At 46.8% G+C, this 11,052-nt stretch overlaps 1 protein-coding gene across 1 annotated transcript in view; it reads left to right on the top strand.

Annotated features, from left to right (window-relative positions):
- Positions 1 to 11,052, top strand: part of LOC108299773 (transcription factor RelB-like) — a 17,479-nt gene that overhangs the window by 899 nt on the left and 5,528 nt on the right. The window contains exons 2-4 of the mRNA XM_037736209.1: positions 195 to 448; positions 2,016 to 2,084; positions 2,223 to 2,300. Of these exons, the coding sequence (XP_037592137.1) occupies positions 195 to 448; positions 2,016 to 2,084; positions 2,223 to 2,300 (401 nt within the window). The remainder of the gene's footprint in view (positions 1 to 194; positions 449 to 2,015; positions 2,085 to 2,222; positions 2,301 to 11,052) is intronic.

The raw sequence follows: 11,052 nt of genomic DNA, 5'->3' as shown, positions 1-11,052 counted from the left end.
GCAGTGTAATCCCAGCTAGTCCGGAGACTGAGGCAGGAGAATTGCTTGAACCCAGGAGGTGAATGTTTCCTTGAGTGGAGATTGTGCCATTGCACTCTAGCCTGGGCAAGAACAAAACTCTGTATCAAAAAAAAAAAGGAATATTAGTCTTGATTTTAGGGGAGGCTGGGCAGATTGGGAGTGCAGTGGCCCAGATGTCCTGGCTTAGCTGTTGTCCCCCATTTCCTGCCAGAGGACATATCAGTGGTGTTCAGCACAGCCTCCTGGGAAGGTCGGGCTGACTTCTCCCAGGCCGACGTGCACCGCCAGATTGCCATTGTGTTCAAGACGCCGCCCTACGAGGACCTGGAGATTGTCGAGCCAGTGACAGTCAACGTCTTCCTGCAGCGGCTCACCGATGGGGTCTGCAGCGAGCCATTGCCTTTCACGTACCTGCCTCGGGACCATGGTAACTACAGTGACCCAGGGTGACCCACCACCTCGGAGACTAGGTCTTCGGCCTTGGGGTGACCTCAGCGGGGATGGGAAGGAGGCCGAAACTAGAGTGCAGGCTCGGAGCTACAAAGACAATGTTCAGATCCTGGCTCTGCTGCTTACTGGCTGTGTGGCCTTGGCCTCTCTCAGCCTCATTCTCCTGTGCAAAATGGAAGAAACAGTAGCTGTCTCCTGGCATTTGAAAAGTGTTTAATCTTTCACCCCCTCAGCATCCTGCACACACCTGACCCTTTTCTCGGTAGTGCTAGAGACACAGTAGTGACCAACACAGCCCCTAGCTGTGTCCTCATGAAGCGTATAGTCCTGAGAATGGGGAACAGCCTGATCCCCCACAATGATGATCAGAGTGGCAGGACTGGAATGAAGTGCTCAAGGGCTTGCATTGCCCAAAGAGGGCACCTGACCCAGCTGTGGGGTCAGGGAAGGCTTCCTGGAGGAGGGGACAGCTGACCTGAGGGCAGGAGGATAACTAAGCAGGGAAGTTCTCTAGAGAGTGTTTTAAACAGCTGGAATAGCAGGTGCAAAGATCCTGAGGCTGGTTTGTGCCTGGGGTGCTCCAGAAACAACAGAGAGGCCAGTGTGTAGGCCTGGTGAGGTGGCTCACACCTGTAATCCCAACACTTTGGGTGGCCGAGGCAGGCAGATTACTTGAGGTCAGAAGTTCGAGACCAGCCTGGCCAACACGACAAAACCCTGGCTCTACTAAAAATACAAAAATTAGCTGGGCATGGTAGCGCATACATGTAGTAATCCCAGCTAGTCGTGATGCTGAGACAGAGAATCACTTGAACCTGGGAGGTGGAGGTTGCGGGGAGCCAAGATTGTGACGCTGCACTCCACCATTTTTTTTTTTTTTTTTTTTTTGAGACAGAGTCTTGTTCTGTCACCCAGGCACGATCTTGGCTCACTGCAACCTCTGCCTCCCAAGTTCAAGTGATTCTCCTGCCTCAGCCTCCCGAGCAGTTGGGATGACAGGTGCCTGCCACCATACCCGGCTAATTTTTGTATTTTTAGTAGAGACCGGGTTTTGTCATGTTGGTCCAGCTGGTCTCGAACTCCCGACCTCAGGTGATCTGCCCGCCTTGGTCTCCCAAAGCACTGTGATTACAGGCGTGAGCCACTGCTCCCAGCCAAGACTCCATTAAAAATATAGTAGGCCAGGCTCAGTGGCTTACGCCTGTAATCCCAACACTTTGGGAGGCCGAGGTGGGTGGATCACTTGAGGTCAGGAGTTCAAGGCCAGCCTGGCTGACATATAGTGAAACCCCATCTCTACTAAAAGAACCACAAAAATTAGCCGGATGTGGTGACATACTCCTATAATCCCAGCTACATGAGAAGCTGAGGCAGGAGAATCACTTGAACCTGTGAGAGGGGACACTGCATTGAGCCAGACTGTGGCACTGCACTCCAGCCTGGTCAACAGAGCAAGACTCTGTCTCTAAAATAAAAAAATAAATAAAGTAATTAATTATTACTGATGGGTTACTTCTTGTGTGTCCCTGGTATCTCCTCAACAGACAGCTATGGCGTAGACAAGAAGCGGAAACGGGGGATGCCTGACGTCCTTGGGGAGCTGAACAGCTCTGGTGTGTGGCCTCTGCCCCTTACTACCCCCATCCCCAGGTTCTGGGGAGGGGACGGCTGACCCCACTGCCCTGTCCCACCCCAGGCTGGGGAGGAAGGGCTGTCGGGGTCCAGGGGTCCTCATCTCTGCCTTCCTTCAGACCCCCATGGCATCGAGAGCAAACGGCGGAAGAAAAAGCCGGCCTTCCTGGACCATTTCCTGCCCAGCCACGGCTCAGGTGGGTCTCAGCTACACATAAGCCCGTGTCCCCTGGGTGGGCAGAGGGTATGTGGCAGCCCTGCTTTTCTGGCCTCTTCAGGCCCTCCAGGAGCAGCCACAAGGTGAGTCACTCAGCACTTAGCCAGCAACAGAGAGGGAAAGCAAGGCTTCTGGAGACAGAATGGAAGTTCTGATCTCTTCTGGGCCATTTCCTTGTTGTGTGACCTTCCTTAAGTGGCTGTACCTCCCAGAGCCTCAGGGCCTCCTTTGAAAAGGCTCAGTACATACTTATCTCAGTGGTGATTTAAAATTTAATCTATTCCCTTTGTTCTGTTTTGTTTTGATACTGAGTCTTCCTCTGTCACCCAGACTGGAGTATAGTGGTGCAATCACGGCTCATTGCAGCCTGGACCTGCTGGGCTTAGGTGATCCTCCCATCTCAGCCTCCTGAGTAGCTGGGACTACAGGCATGCATCACCATGCTCGACGAATTTTTGTATTTTTTGTAGAGACAGGGTTTCACCACGTTGCCCAGGCTGGTCTTGAGCTCCCGGGCCCAAGCCATCCTCCCACCTTAGCCTCCCAAAGTGCTGGGATTACAGGCACGAGCCACAGTGCCTGACTCTTTTTTGAGGCTGGAGTGCAGTGGTGCAATCTTCGCTCACTGCAACCTCTGCCTCCCAGGCTCAAGCAATCCTTCCACCTCAGTCTCCCAAGTTGCTGGGACTACAGGCATGTATTTTTAGTAGAGATGGGATTTCACCATGTTGGCCAGGCTGGGCTTAAATTCTTGACCTCAAGTGATCCATTCACCTCAGCCTCCCAAAGTGCTGGGATTTCAGGCATGAGCCACCATGCCCAGACTTTCTTTGTTTCTTTTAATGCTTTTTGCCTTCGAATGTCATTTTGTCTGATACTAATATATTTCTTTTCTGTTATCATTTGCTTAATATATTTCCCCTATCTGTTTGTATTCAAAATGCTCTTGTCAATTTCAATACATCTGTATAAACATCATATGTATAGAAGGATTTTGCCCTTTAATGGGAAGTTTTCTCTTTTCTCATGTATTATTAATGATATTTTTAGACTTACCCTGTCATTTTATTTTATGCTTCCTCTTTACCTTGTTTTCTTCTTATCTTTTTCCTCTTTCCCTGCTTTTTGTTAGATTGATGAAGTTTTCTTTGCCCCCTTCCCCATCTTTTTAATTCACTCTATTGACCTGGAAGTTGATTTTCCAATTCTCCATCTTCTGTTGATTATCTTTAAATTTGAATCTTTTTTTTTTTCTTCCATACCCTCCAAGGCAGATGAATCCTATGTTCTTTAACTTCTGGTTTTCTATCAATGTCTAGAGCTGATCAGGCAGGAATTTTTTCTCCCTTAGCATTATTTAACTTTCTTCCTCCTCCCCCACCTGCCACCTCCCAAGTTGAGATCATCTGGGTAGATTATTGCTCCAAATTGTTATTTTTAAAATGTTTACATTATGCCTCAATAATTACTCAGACTTCACTAAAAGTTTTACTAGGTTCTTTGTTCACCACAGTTTCGGCATCCCACGTCTTCCTCTTTCCTGAATTCACTATTTTTCTATTGAAGCACCTCCCCTGGACATTCTTTAGGGTGGCAAACTTTCTTCCTGTAAAAAAAAAAAATATATTTTTTCAGTATTAAAAAAAAAAAAATCTTAATTTTCCTCTCCCACTTGAATACTTCATTTCCCTTCAGAGCCTTGGAGATAATATTTCATTGTCTTTTAACATCCAGTCTGATGCCAATTTAATATTATTCTATTGAAGACCTGCTTTTTTCTCTCCAGAAGCTTCTAAGCTTTTTTCTTCTTTTATTTTTATTGCTATAAAGTTTTACTATAATATCTGTAGGTGTAAGTCTTTTTTCCTGGGAAAGGTCAAGTTAATGATTAATTTCTTTCTTCAGCAATTGGGAAATTTTCTTTTGTTAGTTCTTTAATTATTTTCCCTCTTCTATTCTCTGAAGCTCTAGCTTTCTGTAATGCCTATCCCACAGATGGTTCTTAATTTTTTTCTCTCAGACTTTCTGTCATTTTATCTTTTTTACTGTGCTTAAGGAGACTTTCCCAGGTCAGTCTTCCTGATAACCAGATCATGAAACCTATCTAGACCATCTACTGAGTTTTGAATTTCAATTATCAATTTTTAAATTTCTCAGACTCCTGGTTGATTCTTTTAAATGGCTTTAATATTATTTTGCATCTCTTGAAGATAATAACTAAATTGGTTTCTGTATTGGTTTCTGTTTTTATTTGCTCTATTATCTCTATTACTTTGGGTATTAATGCTTCCACATGTTAAGTTTAGAGCTATGCTATCCAATATAGTAGAGCCTTGCTGCTTAAATTTAATTAAAACTTAATTAGATTAAAAATTCAGTTCCTCAGTTGCAGAAGCCACACTTCAATTGCTCAATAGCCACATGTGGTATATGGCTACATACTGGACAGCTCAAATATAGAACATTTCCATCATTATAGAAAGTTCTATGGGCAATATTGGCTTAGAGCTACTCCCTATCATGGCTATATTTTTCATGAAATTTCTGGTGATTACTGATGTTCTGCTCTTCCTTAATTTGCCAGCTTTCTGTTCACTGTAGCCTGTCCCTGCTACAGGGTGTGGGACAATGGTAAGTGGCCTGCTGTCAGCTTTTCTCTTGGCTCAGGGGTCCCTATTCCTCTCCCAGAGTGTCAGTAGCTACTTGGAGTACTGCTCACCTCTCTAGGCCAGCACCTTGAGGCAAATCCACTGCTGCTAGCTGTTGGACACTGGTGTTCAGGAATACCCCTGGGACTTCCCCCGGTTCCTTTGAGTCTGTTGTCTCAGGCTTGAAGTCCCCCAAACCACTCTTTTTTCCATAGCGGTCTTCTGCATGTTTTAGCTGTGGTTTCCTTCCGTTTTTTTCTTTTTCTTTTTTTAGACAGAGTCTTGCTCTGTCGCCTGGGCTGGAGTGCAATGGCATGATCTTGGCTCACTGCAACCTCCGCCTCCTGGGTTCAAGAGATTCTCCTGCCTCAGCCTCCTGAGTTGCTAGGATTACAGGCACCCACCACCACACCTGGCTAATTTTTGCATTTTTAGTAGAGACTGGGTTTTACCATATTGGCCAGGCTAGTCTCGAACTCCTGACCTCAAATGATCTGCCTGCCTTGGCCTCCCAAAGTGTTGGGATTACAGGCGTGAGCCACTGTACCCTGCCAGTTTTATTTTTTTAATAGCTTTTTTTCTTTATTTTTCTGAGACAGAATCTTCCTCTGTCACCCAGGCTGGAGTCTAGTGGCATGATCTCAGCTCACTGCAACCTCTGCCTCCTGGGTTTAAGTGATTCTTCTGTCTCAGTCTCCTGAGTAGCTGGGATTACAGGTGCACACCACCATGCCCAGCTAATTTTTTTTTGTATTTTTAGTAGAGATGGGGTTTCACCATGTTGGCCAGGTTGGTCTTGAACTCCTGACCTCAAGTGATCCGCCCACCTCAGCCTCCCAAAGTGCTGGGATTACAGGCGTGAGCCACCGCTCTCGACCTCTTTATAGCTTTGACATTGTTTATCTCTCAGAGATCCAACATTTCTGATCTGCTGATAATTCTTGTTTCATCACATGATATTGAATTTACTATTTTATTTGTTCCAAGAGTTTTTCTGTCATTTTGTGGATTGTGGCAGGAGAGAGGGTCTTTTGCCAGCTTGACCCAAGCTGCCAAAATGCCTTTGTATAAGCATCACTCTTCTTTGGACACACATTTTACAACCAATGATTGAAAACCTTGCAATTGTCAAATTCAGACAGGTGCTGGACTGACTAAATTAGAATCACCTGAGAATCCATGGACCCACTCCTAGGGGCTCTGAATGCACAGCTCAGCTTGGGAATCACTGGCTCACTAAGTGGGATGAGCAGGAAAGAGAATCAAGTACTCAAGACAGACCACTTTGTTTGTGGCCAATGCTCGAATGCCCAGGATCTCCAGTAGCCAGGTCACTATGTGAGTGAATGGGACAGTGGGTGAATATGGAGATGGGGAGTTTAGGGGCTTCTTTCCTTTAGGGCTGAAGGAGGATGAGAAATCACAAAACCCACTGAGGAGAACTCAAGGACAAGAGAGATAAAAAAAAGTACAACTGAATGGAACTAAGAGGAATGATTGCTGCAGGCCTCTCTCCCTCCCACAATGATATCAACCCCAGAGATCAAAATGCGGCCAGAAAATTCCCCCACCTAGAGATTTTTTTAAAAAAACTTTAATTGCTATCCTACTGAGGGGCCAACTCCAGCTTTGAGGAGATATATTTACTGGTTAGATTTGCAGTAATGATTATTATTGTTACTGGTAAGAAGAATACACTCATTGTCTCCAGTGAGCTCACAATGTTGCACAAACATGACCTCATTTCTCCTCTGAATGGGGCAGGTATTGTTAACTCTGTTTTCCAAAAGAAGGACATGGAGGTCCACTGCAATCCAACGCCTTGAGCAAGGCCACACATCAAGAGAGGGAGGGAAGATGGAACCAGGCCCTGGACCTCTCCCATTTGGGTCATGGGGCTCTTTGCACAGATCTAGGCTCATGTGTCTAGTCAGTCCCTAGACTTCACTTATCATCACAGAGCTGGTTCTGGGGATCTGAGGGGTTCAGAGAAGTCAAGGTCACCAACATCAGATACTAGGGGAGGAATAATCATCATCTTTCTGTGGCTCAGACAATTCTACACTCCAGGCTCAGCAATCAACACCTCCCTGGTTTGGCCCTGGTTTTGCTAGGCTCTAACCTAACTGATTTCCCTCCCCACTTCCTCAACAACTTAGGGGACTCAACTACTTCACCCCCTTGGATCCACTCAGACTGAGAATCATATTCACACCAGACTTGTCCTTTTGCCCCACAACAAGTTCCTCCTGCCCGTTAATTGCAGTACATTTTGGCCACTGTGAAACTCTTTAGGCCCTTGCTTCTGCCATCCCCTAAACTGTCCTAGATTACCCTCCCTGCTTCCTACCCAAGCTTCAAGCCTCAGCATGCCCAAGACACCTTCCCTAAACTTTCCAGAAAAGTCCCTCTCTGAACTCCTGCCACCCTTATTCATTCATTCCACAGGTAATCACTGAGGACCTACTGTGTGGCAGGCAGTATGGGAGATGATGAGGACACAATAGTGAACAAGCCAGACATGGTCCCTGGTCTAATGGAGCTTACATTGTAGTTGGGGAGAAGAGAAAAACAAAAGTAAATAATTCAGTAAGTCAAATATTTACAAGTTGCCATAAGCTCATATGAAAAGGCCTCCCTAGGCTGGGCGCAGTGGCTCACACCTGTAATCCCAGCATTTTGAGAGGCCAAGGTGGGTGGATGACCTGAGGTCAGGAGTTCAGAACCAGCCTAGCCAACATGGTAAAACCCTGTTTCTACTAAAAAAATACAAAAATTAGCTGGGTGTGGTGGCACACCTGTAATCCCAGCTACTCGGGAGGCTGAGGCAGGAGAATTGCTTGAACCCAGGAGGCAGGGGTTGGAGTGAGCCAAGATCACGCCATTGTACTCCAGCCTGGTGGGTGACAAGAGCGAAACTACATCAAAAGAAAGAAAGAGAGAGAAAGAGAGAGAGAAATAAATAGAAAGAAAGAAAAAGAAAGAGAGAGAAAGAGAGAGAGAGAGAGACAGAGAGAGAAGTAGGTCTCCCAGTAAAATCTAAAGAAATTAGGGCCTCTGAAACTTACTCCAAATCTGCCCATATCTGTCCATCTTCCACCCTGTCCAAGAAACAGCTTGGCTTATCTAGGTATGTCAAAAAGGGTTGTGTGGCTAAAGGCTGATGGTGGATGACAGCAGAGGTGCACAAGGTGGGGCAGGAGAGGGAGGCAAGGCTGGACTACACAGGGCCTTGAAGGCCATGCCAAACAGCTGGATTTCATGCTCAGAACAATGAGAAGACATGGTAGGATTTTTGACCAGGGAGTAATATGGGCTGACTTATACTTTATGATGGAGATTCTCAGTGTGGCAGCGGGAAGAGGAGATAGGGAGATTATTTCACTCCCCTCCTCCAGGGGACATTTGTCAATGTCTGGAGACATTTTTGGCTGTTGCAACTAGGGGAGGGAGTGCTGCTGGCACCTAGTGGGTAGAGGCCAGGCATGCTGCTAAATATCCTACAATGCATAGGATTGTCTCCCCAACAAATGTCACTCATGCTGAGGTTGTAAGGCCCAGCTTTAAACTGACTCTGGCGGCCATAGGAAGGATAGATACTTAGCCCCCAAGAATGGAATTAGGGAGAGCACCTGGAAAGCTATTTAAATCAACTTCATATAGCTATGGTATTGACCCACCTGAACCTTTCTCCCAAACCTTAACCTCCCTGGTGTGGGGTCTCTGCTTTCTGTTGAGTGACGGCCAGCCAGCCAATCAGCCCAAGTCACCCTCCAAGAAGCCCCTTTGCATTTTAACCAGGACCTTCTGGAGACAATGCTATAACCCAAAAGAACAGTCAGGCTGGCTAAGCAGTAGGGCGAGTCATGCCAAGGCACCACTGTGCAGAAGCCACCTGCTCGAAACCCTGCAGATGAGGGTTTAGAGACCAACTCCAAGCACGCTATTTTCCTCCATAGTCACAGTCAGCCCCTGTCATGCTAGCTGCTGCCAGCTTGGCACGCTCCTCCTCCCTGACCTTGAGAACGCCAGGTCTGTATGGGCTGCAGAGGATCTGGACACTGAAAGCATGTGATGCCCTACACTTACTGCGAGTTTATGAGTATTTACACCAGCATGTAAACCTATCATTTATAGCCTCGGCATGTAAATCGACATAGGGTTCAAGGGCTCTCCTCTTGACCTCTCCCCACCAACTTGAGGTTGATTTTAAGATTTGGGAAGCACATGATTGAGCTGTGGTGACAATGGGAGGTCTGTGGATAAGGAACTCAAGGAGGAGGGGAAGGTCTCTCCTTAGAGGCAGGCCTGGCCAAGCAGATGGTGAGGGTAAGAGAGTTTGTCTTCTGTGCCCCAGTTATGGCCCACTCTTATTTTACTAACATAGAGGCTGTTAACCTTTTGAGAGAGAGAGAGAGAGAGAGAGAAAGAGAGAGAGAGAGTATGTATGTGTGTGTATACGTGTGCATGGGGGGCAGTTATGGAAGTTTTGAAGAAAGCTATAGAAAACCTCTCCCTGAAAAAATGAATACTGTGAACAAAAGTTTGTATACAATTTAGAAGACTCCCAAACCCCCTTAAAGTGACAACATGAACTAATTCACAGCAAGGTATAAATGACTAACAAGCTTCAGTATATTTCCATTTAAATGGTGGAGGAAAGCCCTTAAACCAAAGGAGCTGGAACTCTTACTGGGAACTTCTCTAAATCAGTGGGTTGAGATACATTCTAAAGAGACTGGGAAAGCATCTCCTAACTTCTGAAATCTCTGCATACTCCTACTGTACCTACATATAAAACTGAGTTTGGATATAGGGAAGCAACAGAGGGAGGAAGGGCGACGGCATGTTTTTAGGCTAATTTAGACTCAAAAGGTCGCCTGAAACTCCACCCAATGGGGTTTGTTGGGACCTGGGTACTAGATATTCCTGGTCAGCCAAAGTATCTGATCTTGTTAATGGGCCAATAAAAATTAGGGGGACAAAGGCCAAGCCCTGGCTACTCAAATGAATTCCTCTGTGAGAGCCAAGCAAGCAAGAGCAACTCGTTAAAGAGTTGTAACTGAGCAAACAGAGGAATCATTGCGTTTCATTAACTTTAATAGAGCTTGTTAGGTTGGCTTCCAAGGGTTGTGAGACGGGAGAGAAAGCCAGACTCATCACTGGGGGTGGGGAGCAAGCTGGCCCTCACGGACTCCCCCTGCGTTCCCAGCTCCAATCTGGAAGCGGCTGCTCTTGCCACCCCCACGGGCTCCCCAGCCCAGCATGACATCCTGGCTACACAGGCAAGAAGCCCAGGCCTCAAGGACTAATTCTTTCTTGCCAGGGTGGGGAAAGACAGAGACAAAGAGCTTAGGGCAAACCATCTCCAGGCTTGGACAGGCCACCTGGCTCTGGGCACCCACAAAGAGGCCCCCTCCTAGGGACATCAAAAGTTCAGCTTCAGTGCCCACAAACTCCCACCAAAGGATCCCAGCAGCCCAGAGCCCGGCCCAAGGACCATTGTCAATGCCAGCCACAATCCTGTCCTCCTCTTCCTCCACCCCAGAACCATGCAACACCAGAAAAAAACAAACAAACAAACAAACAGGGCCAGCAATAAACACATCAGCACACCAACTCGCCTCACATTGTCCTCTGTGGTTGGCCAGGGCAAGAAGCCAGAGGGCATTTGCCTGGAAAAGCCCAAGCAGCTCTTTGAGCTTAGCCCCTGAACCGTTCAGGGTCTGCCTTGCCTCCTCCTGGGCTGCCTCCTTTCTCTCTCTTCCTTCTCCATCTCTCTTTTCTTTCTATCCATTATTTCCACCCCTGTCACTTCTTTTTATGTCTTTTCCCCCTTTTTCTTTCTGTTTCTTCCTGCATCCATGATGAAATAAATTCACTGAAAATTAACACATTGAAGAAATCCTGCTGCACACATAAAGCCAATTCATGATGCAAGCCCGCCACACTGCTACTTTGCTGTAAAGTCGTCGGGTTCCTGGAGCCTATGCAACACTGTCAGCCACTCGGCATCTGACGGAAACAGGCTCTTCATTGTCTGGTCCCATCCCACCCTTCAGATCTTCCTCCACACTCTGAAAT

This window comes from Cebus imitator, unplaced genomic scaffold (genome assembly GCF_001604975.1).
Source record: "Cebus imitator isolate Cc_AM_T3 unplaced genomic scaffold, Cebus_imitator-1.0 Scaffold24, whole genome shotgun sequence".
Classification (NCBI taxonomy): domain Eukaryota; kingdom Metazoa; phylum Chordata; class Mammalia; order Primates; family Cebidae; genus Cebus; species Cebus imitator.
The sequence above is the reverse complement of the archived record's forward strand: the minus strand, read 5'-3'. Positions and strand labels throughout refer to the sequence as shown.